Below are 23,324 nucleotides of genomic sequence, written 5' to 3' on the forward strand. Positions count from 1 at the left end.
GGGTTAGATTATATAAGAAAATGACCATTTACTTGATGCTGTGTTTAAGCGAGGGGGAAAAAAATCCATCCGTCCACTGGAGTATTTCTTTATACTTGGGTTCTACTCTTATACTGTTATACAGCAGGGTCTCCACATACGTTCCTTCATTCTTCTGTCCTGGTTTCCTTGCATCGTCCCTATTGTGTTTCCCAACCGCTCTTGTCTGTATTTCATGTAGAGGCAGAACATAACCTTCCCGGCTCTGCATGCACTGAGTTATCCCCCCTAACTTCCCTTATTTATTGCAGAATTTGTATAATTTTAATAACAATAAAAAAAAAATTGAAGATTGACTTTGGCATAAATACCTAATTTTATAATTGCATTTTACCTATTGTAAAATAGTTCTGGTTATGCTCAGAACTAGTACGGTTTCAATTCAGATGGTCTGCAGCTTTCAAACCACTAAATATCGGCTATGTCCCTAAGTCTGGCCTTGTGCTGACACTAATGAGGACCAGTGGTACTGGAAATCAAACCATATGTTCAGTGATTCAGCTGAGTGACCGCATTATACAATGCCTGGCCTGATTTTGTCTGGCCACGTATAAGTAATTTTATGGTGAACAGATCAACAAATAAAATAAAAGGCAAGATAATGCCAGCGTTGCGGCTGGGGTCAGTCAGTGGTGGCGGCAGAAATGTTTAAACACTGGGCAGCCCTCTGATTGGCTGAGCTATCTCAGAGGGCTGCCCAGTGTTTTAAACACTTCTGCCGCCACCGCTGACAGACCCCCGCCACCCGCTAGCGCTTCTTGCGCCACCCTCTGCCCTCCATCTCCCACGCCGCCAGCGGTCCCTCTGGCCCCCTCTCCCCATGCCGCTGAAAAAGCGTTCCCTCCGCCCCCCGCCTGCGGATTGCATTCGAGCATCGCATGTGGTTAAAAACCACATGCGATCGCTCCTGCGATTTGATAGATATTATGTGCAGCACATAAGATCTTGAGACCCGACATTCGACTGACGTGCCCGCGCATCGCGTCGAATGTCCCCTTAGATGCGGTCGAAATCGAAGGATTGTATTCGATATCTCACATATGTATGGGCAGCATTAGTTTGCAGGAATTATGCTGCCATTACCGTAAAATACAGATCATTAACAATACCTCATTAACGTACGGCAGGTAACCGCATGGCCCATTTCCAAAACTGCTCTGCAATCCACTTAATATCCTTAATAGTAGACATATATGGAATTTATTTTAGTATACCTTGATTTTTTTTTTTTACATTTTTTTTTATTGCTATGCTCACTGTCCTGCATGGATTCCCAGCTTGCACTAGCAAACCTTTATTATTTTGCTCCGAAAATGGTGAATCCGTCTTATTTTCTGTTTTCTCCATTCCCCCCACAGCTGGCTTACCCATGGGCGTTCTAAAGTTGATCACAAAAAAGCCGTATCAGAGGGGCTTTTTCTGTAATGACGACAGCATCCGGTATCCATTCCATAGCAGTACCGTCACCTCCACTATGCTCTACTCAGTGGGGTTCGCGTTGCCCATTTGCTGTGTAAGTAGCTGCTTCCTCTGAAATGGGGACATTATATCAGAGAGGGTCCCTGATCCCCACCGGTAATCGCTGAGGCATGATCATAAGATGGGCCTTAGAGGAGGATTGGGTACGATATCCCGGTGGTGGCCATCCCAATGGTAGAATACCGACTTCAAAACCCTAACGGTCTCTTCCCTCAGCATAACATTCCCTCTATAGTTCCTTACCCGAACCGTTCCCTCAGTCAGCTTAACTCTAACCGTCCCCCTAGTTCTTGACTCTAAATCTAACCCTAACTATAATACTCAATTCTGATCTGATCGCAGTTCATATTTTGTTAACAAATGGACAAATATGTACTATGCACTGCAGGTGGGGCGGATTATAAAATGTGCAGAGAGATTAAAAGCCTCCATACACTAGTGCGATTTGGCCTATTCACCGGGCCAAATCGCATTTGTTTGACATCCGAATCGACCCAATGTGCAGTCACGTGGACAACGAGTCTGAGGTCAGACATGCTGCACACACACTTGTCCAACTTCAGACCAGTCGGACAAGTGTATGGGAGGGCCTTTAGATTTGAGTGGGGTGTGTTCAAACAGAAATCTAAATCGCAGTGTAAAAATAAAGCAGCCAGTATCAACCCTGCACAGAAACAAAGTAACTCACCCAAATCTAACTCTCTCTGCACATTTTACATTTGCCCCACCTATTTTCAAATTCTACAGATCTCAATAAGGTTGGTCTCTGGGCAATGTCTTTAGTTACGATCACTTTAAATACCTGGTTTTGGTTGTGTTACTTGAGTAATAGTACTAGAATAAGTAAGAACAACAATTACTCATACTCTCATATTTTGGGTTTAAATGTCAATGGAACAAGTGGCTTAAAAAGGCGACAAATTGTCCAAGTCCTTAATGTGGGCTGAGACTTGTCAGTAATGGCGTGATGTCACAGAAGATTATAGTTAATGCTTCTGTTGAGCTTTTCATGGAGCCTCTTTGTCTATGGAGCGCCTGACCAGAGCGAGCACATACACAACGCATACATTAATATAGTACGCTGTACAATTTTAAGCTGAAAGCCAAAATTTGATTAGTTGTAAAAGGATACAGCAACTTTTGGCAAAGTTACTTCAGTGCTTATAGTTGCCAAGGACTGATTCTTTATCATATTGTACAGTACAGTGGCACTGTCTTCCCTTGTATTTCTGATGAGAACATCTTGCTATTTTAAAAGATGTGTTTTCTTTTATTTTTATTTAAGTCCAAGATTTCTCATTACCTTATTTTCCCAATTGCGACTCTTGCCCTAGGTCACAAAAAAAATATCGTAAAATACATTTTCCACCATATGTTTAGAATTCAATAGGTTGTTTCCTGCAGCCCAGCAGAGTTATTGCAGAACATATTGTGCTAGGCTGCAAAACAGATGCTTGTTTTCAACTCCACTTTTTGAAGTGTAAACCGAATTCCACCCAACGGAGCACGCATCTTCTGGAGATCAGATGCTGAGTCCTTGTATCGGTTTCCTGCTTTCTAAATACTGCAACTGGTTTCCTTTGCTGAATATCAGCAGTCCCCACACTTTGCGTCGTCACTGTTTTATATTGTTCTAAGCATGGTCACACCCAAGATGACAGGTTTTACTGTATGCTTTCTGGTATTTATATGGCCAAGGTTTTCCATCAGGGGCCATTGGCCAGATTTTCCTACATGCGTCACGGTTGGTACCGTATTTGGCAAAGACACTAAGCATTGCCAAACATGGGAAGTGGTACTGTGTAGTCTGTTAATAGTGAGAGTTCTATGCTAAAAAAAAAAAAAAAAGTACAATAATTTTGGGACTGCTGGTAAAATAGGTATCCGGATGATAGAGCGAAAGTGTCTAGGTAGATCGTCAACAGGTCCACAGAAAGAATAGATATCCGAAGCCCACCATCGAATGATGGGTGGGCTTCCATCATTTAATCTTTCAATATGATTGTAACTAACCATTGCATTGGAAGAATTCGATGGAACTTGGGGCCGGGACCCAATGAAAGCATCAGAACACCATTGAATGTTAACTATTTGATGGTGGCAAATATCGGAATGCCACCATAGAATGGTAAAACCTTCACATCAAATCGATTGATAGTTGAGACCGTGGATTACGGTTGGGAATAGTAACTGGTGGCAAGCGCAGGGAGCCCGTCTTACCCCAAAGCGTGGCGATCAAACAAGCCTGCGATATTGGTCACCTATTACCAAACCTACATGCTTTGACCCCCAAAAAGTGTGACATCCATTGTGATATTGACCTTTTGACCCTGTTGAACTTTTATTACTATCAACCTTAACATCTGCTGCCATTTTGTGACCGTCGACCTATTTGACTGTCTAACTAGACACTAGAGACATTCTATACCACACCCTTTAAAATAATGCGGTATTGAGCAGAAAAGCTGCATATAAACTCTGCAGGTGAAAGGTGGTCCACAGTGACCACTTGTGTTTCGAGGCGCCTGTTTTCATTTCATTAAAAAAAATCGGTACTCTTTACCTAGCACGGCGCCCACGATCTTGATCGTGGGCATCGTGAGGTAAAAAATCGTGTCGGTCGCGTCGTATGCGGTCTAAAGATGCCCGCACGCGACGTGATGCCCACGATTTCCCATTGAAAACCATGTTAAACATGGACATCGTGTCGGTCGCGTCGCGGCCGGCTATAAATGTGCACACGATGGCCCCGACGCGATGCCCACGATTTGCCATAGGAATTAATGTTAAAAGACCCGATGGACACGATTTTCAGGTTAAATGGCTCAATGGACCCGATTTTAGCATAGGAAACAATGTTAAATGGGCCTTAGAGCCCAAATACTTACCCTGAACTCTGAAATGGCCCCCCCAATTTTTTACGCCACCCCACGATCAACGTGAACCCGAAGCGTGGCGAGCGTGGCGGTACGCGTCCTCCGACCTTTTCATACCCCCACTATCCACGTCGGCGTGGAGTTGAGAATAGAATAGTGTGGCGAGCGTAGCGAGCCCCGCGAGGGGACGCGGATACCTTCACAGCTAGACGCGTCCCCTCGCGGGCTTCACAGGTGTCCGCGTCGCCACGGACACCTGTGAAGCCCGCGAGGGGACGCGTTTACCTGTGAAGGTATCCGCGTCCCCTCGCGGGGCTCGCTGCGCTCGCCACGCTTCGGGCTCGGTGGCTCGCTGCGCTCGCCACACTATTCTATTCTCAACTCCACGCCGACGTGGATAGTGGGGGTATGAAAAGGTCGGAGGACGCGTACCGCCGCCCCTCGCGGGCGCGCTGCGCTCGCCACGCTTCGGGTTCACGTTGATCGTGGGGTGGCGTAAAAAATTGGGGGGGCCATTTCAGAGTTCAGGGTAAGTATTTGGGCTGTAAAGCCCATTTAACATTGTTTCCTATGCTAAAATCGGGTCCATTGAGCCATTTAACATGAAAATCGTGTCCATCGGGCCTTTTAACATTAATTCCTATGGCAAATCGTGGGCATCGCGTCGCGGCCATCGTGTGCACATTTATGGCCGGCCGCGACGCGACCGATGCGATTTCCATGTTTAACATGGGTTTCAATGGGAAATCGTGGGCATCGCGTCGGTCGCGTCGCGGGCAGACATAAATGTACCCGCGATGGGCGCCGTGCTAGGTAAAGAGTACCAAAAAATCTTATTATAGGCTGATGTTTAATTATTGAATAGGATGGTTCTGTACAATATATATGTACATAAACTATACGCTAGGAAGAAACCTTCTTGCACTATTATTATTATTTTTATGATCATCTATTTGGGACATCAGCTGTTGAAGATTCGCTTCCTTGTTTCCATAACCCGTACAATAGATTTGATAAGAATGGTAACTTTTTCCATAGAAAGGATCTGTGGTGTTACTAGCAGCTTGCCAGTAATGTTTGCGTTGTGCAATATCTTGATGTCCTGTGAAACAAAGTTTAGTACAGTATTTGTCCTTCGTAATAAGATTACTGCAGGTTTTTATTAACTTTTTTATAGCTGTCCAGATAAAGCCATGACCACATATAACCACGTGATGCTAGAAATCAAACATTTTACTTCCTTTTTTTTTTTTAGGAGTTAAAACTCCTGCCAGCATTTAAGTGATTGTACAAGTCCTGTCACAATCGGTGAGACGGTGTATTTAAGAGTAACCTTTGTAAATTAAATTTCCCCATAGACAGGAACCATTTCACATTAGGAAATGAGTGACTGGCTATGTCCCAATGATTGTCAACTTCATATAAGCTCTTCCTCTGTTCCTTGCAGTGTGAATAGGGATCAGTGGGGCAGATGTATTAAGCCTTAACACAGGGTTGCCGACTTTAAGATTTTCCTCTCCGGGAGAAGCCCGGAGAGGAGAGATTCAGCAGCCACTCAGGGGCGGGGCTTACAAGTGACATCACTAAGCCCCACCCCATGCTGTTAAAACAGCTAATTCACGGATCTCCGTGGAGGGGGCGGGGCTAAAACGACGCGATTGTGCCGTTTTAGCTCCGCCCCCTCCTCTGAGACCCGAGAATTGCGGCATTTTAATGCCGCGATCTGGGGGTCAGCGGGGGTCCCCCCTGAATCCGGGAGGGTTGCCCACCCTCCCGGGGGCCGGGAGGGGGACCCGATTTTCGGGAGACTCCCTGAAATTCCGGGAGGGTCGGCAACCCTGCCTTAACAAGAGATAAATGCAAGGGTAATAAAGAGAGATAAACAGCCAGCCAATCAGCTCCTTACTAACTTTTTTCAAACACAGCCTGTGGCATGGCGGTTAGCAGGTGATTGGCTGGACGTTTATCTCTCTTTATCACCCTTGCATTTATCTCTTGTTAAGGCTTAATACATCTGCCCCACTGATCCCTATACATGCAGCATTGTGTCTTGATTTGGTTAAGAACTTGACACAGGCAGACTTGAAAAAGTGATCAGAATAAAGATTAAGTTTGCTCAGATTTCTTTTAAAGTTGTAAACCACAATGAATTGGACATGGGGGGGGAGGATGCAAGAAAACTGTATCTGATGCATATTGGAAGCCGCATTTACACTTTTATTGGCAAGAACCTCAATAATCAAAGATATTTAGAACTTACAAATATCATCTTTGTGTTAATCTAATCATATTTATAGTCAAAACCGAGGTGAAGCCGCTGGGAGCTCAGCGTCCCATCTGTGATACTCAGACACTGTCTGGGGTTGTAAATCTGCAATATAGAACAAGGAGAGTCCGTTATCAGATCGGCCTTACTAAGGGGTCGTGGTTTGATGCAGTGTATCGATCGTCATCAGTGGATTACCCACCGATAGCTACTGTGATGGTCTGAAACCATCTGCAATAATCGCCTACTGATTGCCAGCCCTGCTTTAGTATATGCTAGGCTGTGGGCCAATCAAAGTCCAGGCACGAGGCTTCACTGAGTGTCCCGACACCTTAGAAAAACTTGGAAACCAAGAAACCACATTGTTCTCCCCATCGATCGGACATAGGCCATTTATATTGAATACAGTGTCTGTAACCAGAGCATCCAGCATGAAACCGAAGCTGATCTAGACTGCAAAAATGCAAGGGGATGAGATATGTGAGGAGCTGAGCACAGGGCTTGGCATTTTACCCACCGGAGGGAAGAAGGGCAAGCCCTTTGGGCCTCCCTTGCCCAGCTCCTCACAGCACAGCACGTCCCCTTGCATTTTGCATAAGCTTATGTTTTATGCTGGTTGCTTCTTTTGGTTACCTAATAGCTGATCGCCCTTAAGATGTAATTTTTGAGATCAGACTTAATCTTGGGCCCACTTATCTCTGACTTGCTTCTCCTCCTACCAAGTAATATGCCAAGTAATATTTTATGTACGTTTCATACACTCCTCCTAGGACCTTCTATTTAGGAGAATCTGTTTAATAAACGGCTGCGGCTCCCTTTGGAAAACGTGACGAGTGTTCTAGCTCTGGGCTGCAATTATCAACTATTATTTTGAAATGCGAAGGTGATTACCAGTGGTAAGAAGCTGCAACTCACTACTAGCGCAGAATCTTGCCAGTTTTCAACTCCAGACTTTGGTTCACTTCAATATCAGTTCATTACAGTAAGTGCATGGAACTGCTGTTATTATCATGCGCTTTGTAATCGTCAATACATTTTTATAGAGATAATAGTACTAATTTTGTTTAACAGTACAAAAGTGCAACACTCCCCATAACATTATTATTGCAAAATCTCCTTTAAATAGAACCCAGTTAGAACAAGTGGAGGCGTTCTTGTGGCTGAATTAATGGGTGTCCGGTGATGTTCATGCTCATTGTGTCTCAGAACAAGTGTTGTCACAAAGCAATATACTGGTCTATTAGTTGTATGGTAATTATGAAGACTTAAAGAAGACATTTTAAGCAAACCAGAGATGGCCAATCAGTGGCTTACTAACCTTTGTGGAACTGCAAGTTCCAGCATGCCCTGACAGAAAGTAGTACGGCAATAGCTGTGTAAAGCCAGCCATACATCTACAGATCAATTTGTCAGATTGGGCTGGTTGGAACAAAATCCTGGTAATGGATGAGAGCAAATGACAGTTGACCATTTGCTTTGAAATGCTGGAAAACTGCCAAACTGCCATTCAGATACTACCAGGTTTTTGTTCCAACCAGCCAGATCTGACAATCGATCTGTAGATGTATGGCCAGCTATATGTCTATATGAAAGATACAATCTTGTTGAACAGGCGCTATGTGTTGGATTGTCTACCTTTCTGTGATGTCCTCTCTTTATAACCTTCTGCCACTGTTCCAAGACATTTGTAAATATAGTATTCTGTAACATTACCGGCAGGGACATAAATAGCTGTATATTATGTGTTCTGTTTCCTTCTGTTCCTATTGAGGAAATGTGAAGGAAGTGCATTTATAATTGTCACCCAAACTCTGGACACTCTCAGGAAAAGGAGTGTTGTTTTTTTTTTTTTTATCCATTTTTGGCACGGTTGTGATTGCAATTTTTTTATATAGAATTTTGACAACAAAGTTCTAAAATAGTTTATTTATTTTGAAAGCTGTTTTAAAGAGCCAACTCTGTGTGTGTGTGTGTGTGTGTGTGTGTGTGTGATACTATAGCGTGCGGCCTACCTAGTCGCGGCTCTGTGTAATAAAATGCATCTGCAGGTTCATGCTGCAGGTTTATTCTGTTTCTGTTTAAAAAAAAAAAAACAGAAAACAAAAACATACTAGCCAAGTTAACCTAGTTAAATACTTTGAGGCTCCATTTAATAAAGATATCATCAGTTTACTTAGTTTAGTATCACTGTGTAACCAATATGCCGCTGGTATTAAACATGATGCCTTCCTGTCAAGGTCCAGAGTTATTGCCTTCTCTGCTGAATTGCTGGCCGTGACGAGTTGCTGACTGATGCCCACCTGTGCATCATATAAGCATCTGCTTATACGCATTGTACTTCAATGTACCCATAAGGCTTTGCTGGTCACCATGGCTGCAATGGGGAATCCTATGGTGTACACTATGTATAAATATAATAAACAGCTGTAAGCTCAGCTTCCCCCTGTTTGCTACATAGTGACCAGGTGCTCTAACCCCTTTAGCAAGTGCTAAAGGGATTATGGCTCTCTGAAATGGGGTGCAGAGGAGGGGGGCACACTTTACTGGTGCACAAGTGTGTATTGGGGGGAGAAATAGGGTGGTATTACACTAATGCTGTTTTCACACCACAAAACCTGCTTAGACCCGGTATTTAAAATGTTTCTTAAAACGGGTCAAAGCAGGTTATGCCCCTTTCAGACCGCACATATTACCCGGTATAAAACCGGGACTAAGCAGGTTTTGTGGTGTGTAAGCACATTGAATGTTGAGCACTGCCCCTGAGGTCCCGCTCTGTGCATATCTAATGAGCAGGACCCAGCGCAGTGAATATTTAATGAGTGGGTCCCACCCCCTGCATATGTAATGAGCTGTCCCGCTCATTACAAGTGTGTTCCCAGTTTAGGGCAGAGCTACAGAGAAAGAGAGCGAGAGAGATTCTTTAAATCCGGTTTGGAGTCTTTCTTTGTAGACCAGTCCGGTATTTTTATTTTGATTGACTTTTTGAACTTGAGCACCTTGAAACCCAGTCCAGTTTTGTTCCCACCACTGGAAGTCTTTCTTCCCCAGCCCATAGCTGTATGTGACCTCCTTCTTTCCATTAAAATGTAGCTTTACAGAAAAGTGATTTCTCCATATGCCTACAATATAGTGCTACGCTTTTGTATGTGCTCATGTATTTCCCGCCCAGGGCCTATGTTGACCTGTTTTTAAGCTGAGGTAATTGTTGGGGAAAATGTGCCGCCCGGGCCTCACCCTCCTATGAGAGTGTCAGGATCCATTTCTGAGGACCTAATATTAGAAAGGGTGTGTGACCTGCAGGCCTCTGGGTGTGTGCACTTCACTGTGGCTGTTATTAAACTCTAAGTTTGACATTCACAGAACCATAGTCTGATAACTGCTTCATTGGGCAACTGAGTAAGACTTCCTCAGTCTGTGATCACCACCCCTGATAGCTGTGCTAAGCCGGGCTGAGGACTCATTCGCGCTCTACAGTTGACTGAGGTAATCATTAAAGGTGCATGCACACAACACAATACATCCCAACGCACAGGACATAGGGGGTTGTTCTGGTTGATCTGCAAGGCTGCGAATTCACAGCCTTGCAAGTCCACCAAACCCCGCCCGGCGAATGAACACCCACCCGCCGCCCCCTAGAAGCACGGCTTTGCCCGCACAGGCTGCGAATGGATGTTTTGCATAAACTTCCATTCGCATGCCTCGGGTAACCACCCACATCCTTCGATGGTCGCCGACCATCGAAAGATGTGGTGCGTGCACGCATATATAAGTGACTTTTAAGTCACTTACATATGCGTGCACGCTGGCACGGTGATGTCGGCTACCCGCACCCGCGTCACTGCCTCATTACCATGAGAACGCCCAGCTTTCTCATGGGAACACCCATGGTACGCTGGGCGTTTCCATATGGTAATGATTTTTTTTTATGTCGACATTTATTTATTAACCGTTATTTATATAGCGCACATATAAATACAGGGACTATTTAAACATTCACGTCTCTGCCCCACATGTATACACACACACACACAGACATTCTAGGGTTAATTTTGTTAGGAGCCAATTAACACAGGGATAATATACAAACTCCACACAGTTAGGGCCATGGTGGGAATCGAACCCATGACCTCAGCGCTGTGAGGCAGTAACGCTAACCATTGCACCATCCTCCTACCCACAAAGTGAAACACTTGTGTCGACCTTTTGCTTGTCGAGCTTTTTGTCAAATTCGACTTAGACCATGTTGACATTTTTCATATGTCGACCTGTTGTCCGTTGACCAATAGTGGTTGGCCTATCGACTTTCAACCTAGACATTGTCGACCAATTCATCGATACGCCTGTATTTCACCAGATGAAGCATGCACTTGGTCTGTCGTCCCCCTGTCCATCTGTACATCTGTCCTTCCTGCTCCTGCTGCTTTCTTCTAGTCTCTGACCTCTTCCATTAATGCTGCATTCCTGTGTGTTGTCATTGCTCTGCCTATATTAATGCATATTTTTCTTCCTTTTGCTAGTTGGATTGCCTTTTGCAATTCTCAATGTGAAGCATAGCCCCTTCCAACGAGGATTTTTCTGTAACGATGATTCCATCCGGTATCCGCTCCACAAAGACACCATTTCTTACCCGTTATTAGCAGGGATAATGATACCTTGCAGTATTCTTATTGTAAGTTCTAACCAAGCTACAGGTTTGTTTGCTATTAATGTCATGAATGTGTCACTTTTTTTTTTCTAGTTATGACTTTGAGGCATAGTTATTATACAGCAAAGCTCCCATTCGGGATATGGCGTATTCAAACGGAGACCAATCTAACCGTGGGGTAAATGCATGGAGAAGTGGCCCATGGCAACCAATCAGCACTGAAGTAACATATGTAATTAGCATAATATAAAATTATACAGAGCAGCTGATTGGTTTCCATGGGCCACTTCTCCTCCCTTATCACACATCTACCCCTATGTGCTAAAGGTGCCTATACGCTAGTGCCATTTCACCCGATATCGGGCTGATACTGATAAAAGTCTTTTCATGACCCAATGCATCACACTTGCCCACTTATCTAAAATAACTGTATATGGGGTCGGCTTTTTTTTCTGAAAGAGGGCGTCCTATTTAAAACTAGCTAGAAAAATTAACTTTTAGTTATCTATGGTGGCGAGGTCAGAACGTGTTGTAAAGACACAATCGTTATATCAAAATTTCTTGAATAAAATAAAAATTTGGGCCATCTGTCCTGATGAACAAGGACTGACTATCTGCTGCGTCCCTGTCCATCAACACTAGGTAAAGAAAGTGCTCCTAACACCTACCTTACCCAAAAATCATTAAAAATAAAATTCGGGCCATCTGCCCCCAAATCACTCCCCCTTTAAGGTACCAACTCAAGTGACTTAAGGGCCCCACCTGGATTGGTGATGCCCATGTAGTAAAAACGGTTACCACGCTCAAGCCACTTCCTCCAAAGGAGTTGCACCTCACGGGAAACCATTACAAAATATTTATTAATAATAACCTGGCCAACGTTCTAAAACCAGCCGCCTCAAAAAGCTGACACACTAAATAAAGCATGAACTATACCCTCCACTTATGGTGGGAGGGAGGGCAACGATTGAAATCAAAGATACAGAAACTTCCAGAATCTCCCAGAAGCACTGCATCTATCCCCGCCTATAAACAACAATAACCAATAACATCCCAGACTCTGAATCAATCCCTCTTTCACTAAATTCTGCGCTAATATTCAGAGACGAGATCCCTACAGGTATAAACCAACTGCTACTAAAGGTTTTAAAATAAATATTATCAAACCAAATCACAATTAATATAAATTAAACAATTTCTAAAACCTATTTTAATTGTGATTTTGTTTTGATAATATTTATTTGTTTTAAAATAAAAACATTTTTGTGAGAATAGTAGCGGTCGGTTTAAACCTGTAGTGATCTCTTCTCTGAATATTAGCGCAGAATTCTCCAATTTAGTGTTATTTTGTTGGTTCTCTTCGGGATATCGATGTACACCCGCACAGGTGTATTGCTGTTTTCTGCTGCTTAATTTCATTTAGGGAAATTTTCCCTTGCACTTTACTGTGTCCCGTTATAATTAGTTGTGATTAGCACCTGAGTAGAAATTCCCTTTTTTTCCCAATCCCTCTTTCAGAAAACCCCAGGCTGTCCTGTCATATAAGATGCATTTTCTGCATAGGCCATAAAATAAGGTGCACTCCGTGATCTAATCTGATGAAAAGTTTTACCTCTGTATCCAATCAGATGCGCGGTCCCGTGTGCATCTGATCTGGAGATTGTATGGCCTGTACTATAGACAGAGGCGTACCTAGATTATCGTGGGCCCCATAGCAAATCTTTGTAAGGGCCCCCTATTTAGCAACTGATTGTGATAAATGTATGTAAAACATATACTTAGACAGCAAAGATGGGCCCCTTCAGCTCTGGGCCTCATAGCAGCTGCACCCCTTGCACCTATGGTAGTTACGCCCTTGACTATAGATTTATCAGGTCTGACAGCCCTTGCTGGGATCACATGCAATATATTGTATGTAAAAGGAACTCCTACATAATATCCCATGCTATCCAGCTGACTGGGAGCTGCCAGGTCACTTAATGGGGTATCGCATGCAATGCTAGCATGTGATACCTCGCACATTTGTTTGCAAAATAGATAATGGCAGCCATTTTGTAGAGCAATATACACCAGGAACTATTGATGTAAGAGGCTGTGGTAGGCTAGGCCTGGTAAAAACCAGCAAAAAAAATTAATGTTGTGAAGAAATAACTGTGGTTTCACATTGCCAAGGAAATATATGGAAGATTGTTATTTCAAAGAAGTAAAGCTGGATACGCACCAGACTCACTCCACGAGCAAGATAGTACCTATGCTATAGCTGGAACTCCCGGGCAATTGAGGGTGGATCAATAAGTACCTGTGTTTGAAGTCAGGTGGTGTTGCTGAGGAAAGTCGGTATTTCTGCCGTGTACTTCCATCTTTCAAACAACGCCATACCAAATTTAAGATTGATTTATAGCTTCGTGTTTTTTTTTTTTTTTACCAAGACAATGCTCCAGCTCCCTCATCTGGAATTGTTGCGGCCAAATTGCATGAATTGCGCTATGAATTGTTGCTGCATTCACCGGAAGGGTATTCCTGCTGCTGCAAGGATGCAGCACTGGGCCCTGTTCTTCGGTGGATATTGCTATACTATAGAATTCAAGTGGACTGCACTAATGCGGACCGATTGTCCTGATTATCATTACAGACTGCCTCATTGCCACAGGCAACCGAGAATCTGTAGAATGTTTTCACAATGACGCAAGTCGCAGTATGATAAGACGTGTGATTGCTCAAGTACTCACAGCCACACAAAAAGCATGGGTTGCGCCAGTGCATCGGCAGCTGGGCCTTAAGGTGCCCATACATGGTACATTTATTGTATACAATTTGGACTAGATCGCAGCGCATAGGTTTTGCAATGTAATAAGATACAATGAGATCTAGTACAAAAAGTATGTGCAGCATGTACTCTTTGAGCTGTGTGATGGGAGTGTGCATCTCACCGCACCCAGCAATTGTACCGTGTATGGGCACCTGTACTTTCAACGAAGACATGAGATGACCATTGATACTGGCTGTTTCATCTGGGGGTTTGCGGATTATGCTGCCTGTCAAACTGCATTCAAGAGTCTTGGCGGAACTCCATGTGGGTCATTCAAGCATGGCCAAAATTAAGGCACTCTCCATGAGTTTTGTATGGTGGCCAGGATTGGATCAGCAGTTGGGGGATCTGGCCTGAGTGTTCTGGGTGCCAATCTGTTCAAAATATTCCTGCTCCAGCATCAATGCATCCATAGGAGTGGTCATTAACTCTGTGGCGGCGGATTCATGTGGACTTTGCTGGACCATTTCTGGTATCCATGTTTCTGGTGGCGGTGGGTGGCTGTTCTAAATGGTCTGAAGTTTTTTACAGTTACTGCAGCTGCGCACACATTGGAAGTTTTGAGTGATCTTTTTCGAGAACAGATGTTCTGTTGGTGAGTGATAACGTGTCTCCGTTAACCAATGAAGTTTCACACTTTCCTGAAGAAAAATAGAATTCTTCTCATTGCTGCTGCCCCATATAGCCTGGCTACAAATGGACTGGCTGAACACATCCTACAGACCTTAAATCAAACTTGCGCACCATGTGGACAGAAAAGGGTGCATTACAGCACAAGCCCTCCAATTTCTTGTTTGCATACAGGAATGCGGTTTGTGTTAACAAATCATACCGCAGCTATGCTGTTCTTTGGTAGGAACCTCAGGTCTCGACTGGATTTTAACAAGCTAGATGTTTGGGGATCGATTCGTGATTGGCAACTGAAGCAGTCTCAAAGTTCAGGTGGTAGTAAAAAAAAAAAGTTTGGTCTATAGGCCTGTTTGTGGGGTATATTAAATGTTTTTTGCGAGCAGTGCTGACTTCTCGCTGTTACTGCTTGCACGGTCCGTAATCAACTGACCCCCTGCACACGCTGTTTCCACCTCGCTGGCTTTTTACAGCGTCGTGGAAAGGGCGTGTGTGGCCGCCAAAACAGCGAGGTTCGTGGCTAAATGCAGTGGGCTCCCGGCATTAGCTGCAAACCTCGCTGTTAGGGGGAATCCCAATGGTTGAAATATAGGGCCTAATTCAAACCTACTCACTGGGCTGTGAGTGTTCGTAGCCCAGCAAGCAGGTAGCCGATGCCTGGTGGAAGGCATGCCCCCCACCGCATTTACCCGTCTCTGTGCATGGCTGCGAACTCGTACTTAGACATGCACAGAGGGAGAAAACTGAAGTATGGACTATATTATTCTCCAGCAGAACCACCGTTCTAGTTAACAATATCGGCGCACCAGGGATCGTCCAGTGTGTACCCAACATTTTCTGTGAAAAGTATGTGGCTGTGCTGTGTGGAGGTGGCAGCACCATGTGGTCCTGGCTGCACCCCCTACACTATCAGCCCCAGTGACCCTCTAAATATTTAAAAGTACAAAATATTACTCTGTGAGGAAAATAAAAATACAGTTTAAATACATATGATATTTTTGGTGTCATGATGTTGGACCTATTTTTTTTTATTTTTATGGAATCATCAGTAGCGCACGCAGGGAGGGGTTCTGAGTACCCAGAACCCCCCCCCCAGGAGTCTAAGGGCCCTAGGCTGAAAGCTGAGGGTCCCCTCTTTCCATAGGTACAAGAATTTTAAAAATCGGCCCTTGGGAACCGGAGATATCTGACTTCAAATCAGTGGTCCCCATCCAAGCCTGTTAATTGCTCTTTCCAGGCAGATATTTCAGGTTCTGTCTGACGTGAGGTGTGTGCACATGTACAGATTTTCTGTCTGATCTATCTGGTGGGAACAAAAACCTGGAAATGTATGGGAGCATATGACAATCAAAAATTTCCACCCAAATGCAGGAAAAAAAATATGTTTTGAATAAATTTGTTATACTGTATCAGAATGATTTAATCAATTTGTCTGATTGATCACTGTCTGTTTTCAAGTGTTTGGAAACAATTTTTTGATATATGCTCCCATACATTTCCAGGTTTTTGTTCCCACCAGATAGATCAGACAGAAAATCTGTACATGTATATGCGCCTTTAGAGTTTTTCTGAGGGAATATTCTAAAAGCTGGGACTCTCCCCCTTTGATGGACAATAGTAGCTTGTCTCTAGTGTTCCCAGAACCAGAGATATCAGCCTTCCAGCAGCTGGTTACTGCTCCAGCTCCACACACCTGGTATGTAGTTTTATATCCTCGTTGGCAGATTTCTCTGCCTCTTGAACTCTGATCCCCTAGTCCCCAATACCATTTGGTAGGTGGGATCCTCTAGTTTTTAATTACATTAAAATCTAAGAAATCTATTTCTGGGAACTGGAGATATCTGCAGTCAAGCAAGCTGTCCTCCCACCAGAAAATTATGAATAATAAGCTCACTCCACTATACACCCCTCCTCTGCATATTAAACATCCTCTACCACCCTGGAAGTTATGTATCAGGGCCCCTTCATTCAGCCCAATGCCCCCTTTTTCCACCTCATCTCCCACCATCTGTGCAGTAAAGGGGTAATTAGTGGAAATTACTGATCCAGGCCCTACATGCTGAGCGGTTGATACAATACCCCCTACCACCGGCAGGACATCAAAGCTTCCCCTACCGATGGAGGATCGGTAGGTGCCCCAATATATTGCTATGCCCAGGGGTCTACACTGCTGTTGACGCCCCTGTATGTGTATGTGTGTGTGTATGTGTATATATATATATATATATATATATATATATATATATATATATATATATATATTTGCCTCATTATCCAGAGTGCTGAACAAACGGGAATATATATATATATATATATATATATATATATATATTTGAGGTAATAAAATCTACTACCTTTTAAGAAGTCCTTGCAGTGCTGTTTTTGGAACCACGCCAGTGGAACCCAGAGCCTTTATTTTACTATATTCTGGCACGCAGGCAGCTGACTTCATTTGTGAGAGTGCCGGTCCGTCCCAACTATATATATATATATATATATGTGTGTGTGTGTGCCCTTTAACTGGCCCGGCATATACTGGGTCACCTAAGTGTCCATCTCCGTGCTATGCTCCGCCCCTCTGGAAACCCCCTTCTGAAAATCCTGCGTTTGCCACTGATCATGGAGCTGTAGTCCCATTTTAGGCCATTGTTAATCTGGTTCTCGCTCCCAATTTGCAGACCACAAAAAGGTTCTGAGTTTCCCAAGAAGTTTCTGGGCTCAGGTAGTGTTTGGTCAGACTCTGGGGGCCTATTTTGTCCCAGCATTTTCATATATTGAAAGTCATGTTTTTCCTTTATGCTGCGAATTCTTACATTACATCCACCTGCTGTCCACCCTCCCATCCATACTTCTTACAGGCTTAGGTGCTGCATACATTACAGTACAATTAACGTACTGCTGGAAGACTATAAATCAGTGGTTCCCAACCCTGGTCCTCAAGTACCCCCAACAGTGCACGTTAACCATGTCACCCAGCAGATGCAATGATTATTCAGGCACATTTTAAAAGATCCTCAGGTGGAGCTAATTATGTCACTTGTGATTCAGTGTGGAGACCTGGAAAACGTGCACTGTTGGGGGTACTTGAGGACCAGGGTTGGGAACCACTGCTATATATAATCCGCGTTCCTTCTACTGACCGCACAATGCTCCCTTCATATCTTCTCTGTCAGAGTCAGGAAGAGCGTCGCGCTGCATTGCCAGCCTTTTTTGACAGGAAGCACTTGGATAAATCTTTTTGTTTTCCAAGATTTTATCATGGATAATTCCAGCTCAGGAACTTTGTCAAGGAGCAGATGGAAATCTTACGCACCACAGAATGTTCTGCCCAAAAAAGTGGTCTCCAGGGACCAGACGTTCTCCTGGGTTTAGAGTGTTTCCATTGTAGCTGCGTGGAGTTCGTGTCTGATATTATTAACCTCTCGCCTGCTGTATTTATCTGAATGCTCCGAAGGAAGAGCTAATACTGGTTCCTGCATGTAATACAAGAAGGTGGCAGCTTAACCCACGTATACCGGCGCTGGCATGTAGAAGGGTTGGGAAGCTGATCCTTATTTATCTTTCTGTGCGCGGAGTTAAAGAAATAACCGTAATATGGTGTCAGCAGGTTAAAAAGCTAATAAAATCTCTCAGATGTGCAGGGAAACGAAGAAAACCTTACTGGGGCACATCTGGCCAGTACTGACATGTTCCTGCCTCCCAGGAAGGTGGTTGGGTTACCAGTACCTCAGCCGTAGTAGGACACCTCACATTATTATTCCAGTGGTTCTCAAACTCGGTCCTCAGGACCCCACACAGTTCATGTTTTTTCCTGGTCACCCGGCAGGTGCACTCATTACTGACTGACCCATTTTTAAAAGATCCACAGGTGGAGCTAATTATTTCACTTGATTCTGTGAGGAGACCTGCTAAACATGCACTGTGGACCGACTTTGAGAACCTGTGATCTATTCCATGTGATTCCGACACGCTGGGCCCATAGTTCGCCGAGCACCAGTCAGGCTGTGCTAACGGGGCTGTTTTCTGGGGAATATATTTGAGTTTTCACATTTGGAGCACACATGTGCCGAAATGCTCAACACAACAGTCTGATCAGCAAATCAATGGCTGCAGCTGTGAGCTCTGCGACGGGAAACTCTTCTACCCTCCATTTGTAAATTGGGCTCTAACTGGATTAAAGCCATAAAGGGGGAGAATATGTGCAGTAAAATGGGACATGTATGTTTATCCGTTCGGCCCATATAAAAAAAATGGGTACTTTTTTTTTTTTCCTAGTACGGCGCCCACGATTTTAATCTTATGCAATCGCAGCGCATGCGACGCGATGCGATCAGACCCGATTTTTTATTGTACAGGCACCCTGATGGGTGATTACTATGTTAAATTCCCCCCCTTATTGTTAACGCCACCCCTACTATCAATGCCAACCCGAAGCTGCGCTCGCCACACTATATAAAATCGACTCCACGTCAACGTGGATAGTGGGGGTATGAAAAGGTCGGAGGACCTGTACCGCAGCCCCTCGCTGCGCTCGCCACGCTTCGGGTTGACGTTGATAGTGGGGGTGGCGTTAACAATGGGGGTGCATTTAACATAGTAATCACCCATTAGGGTGCCTGTACAATTAAAAATCAGGTCTGATCACATCGCATGCCATTGTAATGGCATGCGATGCAACGCGATATTAAAATTGTACAGTGCGAGACCCGAAAATCTGGTCCCATCGCATACCTTAATTGGTGGTATGCGATGGCATACGATGGGCGCCGTGCTCGGAAACAAGTACCAAAAAATGTTCCGAACATATATAACCTGTACTGGTAGTAAGATTCGAAAGGGGTTAACAGTGTGGGGTACCGACAGAAACCATTACCAGACAGGCTGGGCTGCTGACACTAAAATCTGGGTACACACCTATACAGTCGTCATCCTGTACACTTGATATGCAGGACTCCTGCAATAGTCAAGATAGACAGGTTGTATGTTATTAAGGGGCAGATTTATTAAGCTCAGTGAAGTGATAAAGTGTTTTTTTTTTTTTTTTTTTTATCACCGTCAGTCGGCTCCTAACTGAAGTTACAGGCTTGGTTTGAAAAAATGACAGGTAGGAGCTGATTGGCCAGTGATAAAAACCACTTTACCACTTCACCGAGCTTAATAAATCTACCCCTTAATATCTATCTGTCCAACTTTTCAACCCCAGTAGATGCCCGTGTACACTAAGCTTTCCTATCTCAGTATGTACCGGGGTCAAAGGTGAACAAATTGGGTAGAAGTGTAGATTTTGCCCATAGCAACCAATTACACACTAGCCGATATGCATGAAAATATTGTTGATGTTATTGTGCATATCATTAACAATGATTGAGTAATGTGTATGCACCTTTATAGAGTGCAGAATAACGAGTGGTGACCAAGTGATTATTAACGAGCTAAACCATCACGAGGATCAAACCGTACATTGCACAACAAGGAAAATAGTAGAATAACAAACTTGCATAAAGTGGTAACCCTGAATGCTATGACCTATTACCTGAATAACTAATGAGTGGAAATAGTATAAGCATAAGGTGATTACAAAGAATAGGGTGTGGAATGGCTAGGGACTGAAAAGTAGTGAGGAAGAGCAGTGGCGTAACAATAGCACTGCGGTCGCGGGGAGGCGCTGTGTAAGTGCGGGCACCGGGGGGCTGCGAGGCTATTGTAATGCCCCCCCATCCCTGCAGCTTTACCTGTATTCGCTGCGGTGGTCCAGGCTCCCCTCCCGGCTTCATTCTGATGCTATGGAGACGGACCATCACAAAATGTCCGCCCACATACAGCGGACAGTTCTCTGAATGGTCTGCTGTATGGGGGCGGACATTTTGTGATGGTCCATTCTTCATAGCATCAGAATGAAGCCAGGAGTGGAGCCGGGACCACCGCAGCGAATAGAGGTAAAGCTGCGGCGGATGGGGGGGGCATTACAATAGCCTCGCAGCCCCCCGGCGCCCGCACTTACACAGCGCCTCCCCGCTACCGAGGGGGCTGCGGTGCTATTGTTACGCTTTATTATCGGCGGGGGGCGCTCAAATTCTAGATATGCCACTGAGGAAGAGGGGCTAGAAGTTGTGGAGGGAGGAAAAAACAATTATGGGGGGTGGTAACCTGGCGAGGTGGGCGTTACATGAAGCTCGGGGTGGGATATGTGGACAGCATATTGTACCAGGATTCACAGATTTTCTGGAGATTTTTTTTATTGTGTTGTTCTGTATCATTATGATGTATTCAGGATGAGCTGTAATTTGTACAGCTTTACAAAGTTACAACTCCCGGCTGCAGGGGGACGCTCTGCGCTCCAAGACCCCGCGATGTGCCTGCAAAATAAATCACTACTGTACAAGTGCTTCACACAATAGTACTGTGCCCTGACTATGACACGTTGCCGCCCTTGCAATGGTCTGGTATGGGGCTTGTTGAATCAGGCCCTCTGTGCAACCCCTATATTGGGGGGTTATCCTAAAGACAAGTCACTATGCCAACCGCAGTATGGCGATGCTGGGATGCTACACATGTAAAGCACTACTTCATCCGTTTTATCAGTATGGGCATAATGCATACACAACTAAACGGCTATAAGTAGTGTTTTAACTGCATCAGGATCCTTTTGCCAGCGTTGTCCTGTCTACATGGTCACTGTGGCCTTCATAACTGGGTCATGGTACGGTAGTGACCTCTGATGGGACCAATATTTTTAATTTATATTAATTATTTTTCCCCGACATTTCTTTATACTAAACCGGTCAAAGGAATCCATCTGCATTGTAATCTGAAAGAAATATAAATGTATTAGAATTTGTCAGGAGTATTCGTTTGTTAATGTTTAATTATTTATCTGTTCTGGGAAGTACATTTAGTGCATGAAATCAAGTGTAGAGTCCTGGGGCACGTCCAGGAACATTAGAACTAGGAAAGAACCTAACATTTCAGGAAGCAAATCGATGACCCCGCCCCACACAAATGGGCCTGATTCAGAGGCGTTCGCTAGGTCTGCGGCTGAACAGAAGAGAAATCGTTTGATGGTTGCTCACCATCGAATTATTTATTTTCCTTTCAATATTAAAGGTCAGTCAAGACTTGCTGTTTTTTTTTTAAATTTTGGCCGGAGATGACCGAAATCTGGACGGGACTGACATCATGGGATGTTAGCCACCCGCCGCAAGCTGGCATCGACCCGCCTTTGTTCGTAGGGGTTTTCCCAGCAGTTTTCTATAAAACGCTGAGCATTGGAGACTGGGCTGAATTTGGACCCTAATGCTGGGTACACACCAGCACGATCCTGCTCGTGAGTGTGTCGTCACAGGAGCGTACGACGAGCTGACGGAGGCGCCGACCCACCACCGACCGGCACAGATAAAGCCCCTGACGTGATCACGATCCGATTGCGACCCGCACCCACTACAATGGTAGTTTCGGAGATCCTACCTGGAGCAGGTAGGATCTCAGAAATAACCTAACGACTCGCGGGGCCGCGCATCGGATCGGGATCGCATCAAAAGGGCAGTGAAATGGCCAAAACATGGCCGATTTACATACAATCGGTCGAGATTGTATCTAAATTGGCTCGTTTTGGGCCATATCGTCCTGGTGTGCACCCCACATAAATGTATAGAATTATGTTCTTTTACGGTTCTAAAATAAGATTATCTGTTAGCTTTGTTCTGCATATCAGCGGGGAAGTGTGCTTGCTAATCTGTAATGATTGTGCAATTCCAAGCAATCTATTTTGTCTGGAATAGGAACCTGGAGTAGCCTAGGTTTTGGCGATCCACTGTTCCCATGATGCTCCGCTTTTTTGTGTGCAATTACACTCATGTCAGGATTTGGCAAATTGACCTTTTTTTTTCTTTGCATTACGCACTCCTAGCAAACACATCTTACTGGATAATATGGTGACAAACACTGTATTCTCTGGAATGTTTATGCATTTATTTATATTCTGATTTTGTGAACATTGGGCCTAATTCATGTTTGTACACAAATGCAATTGTGATTTTCTCGGTGACGTTGCATGTTAGCAAGTGAAGCTGCCGCCCAGGACTGAGGACACGCAGCCCAGAGCAGTCGCAAACCCATTTGCAGTTGAGTGCACATTCGCAGCCTGCATGCTCTATGGCTACGCAGACTGGACACCGTAGTAGCCGCACAGAAGCCATGTTTTAGCATGTACAAGCTACAGCTGACTGTAGATGGTATGCCGTCCCTGGGTCGACAATGTCTAGGTCAACCACTAATGGCCAAGTGACTAGGTTGACACCTGGTAATGGTAGACCTAGCATAGGTCGGCATTGACGCAAGTTCAACACAAGGTTAATGTCATGGACGATACCCACAAGGTCGACGCTGCATGGCCAGCGCAGCGAGCAATGCAAGGAAACACGGTACACTAATACTTCTAGACACGAAAAACCTGTTAAAAACTTGTGTCAAACATGCCTACGAACTTAAACGTGTGTCGACCTCTTAGATACACGCCCCAAAAAGGGCCACAACACTTCTAGATTTTGCCATTCACTCCCAGCTGACACCTTCAAATGGTGGGTT

The 23,324-nt window shown here is 44.4% G+C and overlaps 1 protein-coding gene across 2 annotated transcripts in view; it reads left to right on the plus strand.

The window, feature by feature from the left end:
- Positions 1-23,324, plus strand: part of PLPP1 (phospholipid phosphatase 1) — a 92,028-nt gene that overhangs the window by 27,392 nt on the left and 41,312 nt on the right. Inside the window, exon 2 of one of the 2 annotated variants that reach the window (XM_083153640.1) lies at positions 1,398-1,552. In XM_083153640.1, coding sequence (XP_083009766.1) covers positions 1,398-1,552 — 155 coding nt within the window. Of the gene's footprint in view, positions 1-1,397; positions 1,553-11,177; positions 11,330-23,324 lie in introns of both variants that reach the window. The other variant, XM_083153649.1, reaches the window with a different exon arrangement.

Source organism: Crinia signifera, chromosome 1 (genome assembly GCF_055691185.1).
Source record: "Crinia signifera chromosome 1, ASM5569118v1, whole genome shotgun sequence".
Taxonomy (NCBI): domain Eukaryota; kingdom Metazoa; phylum Chordata; class Amphibia; order Anura; family Myobatrachidae; genus Crinia; species Crinia signifera.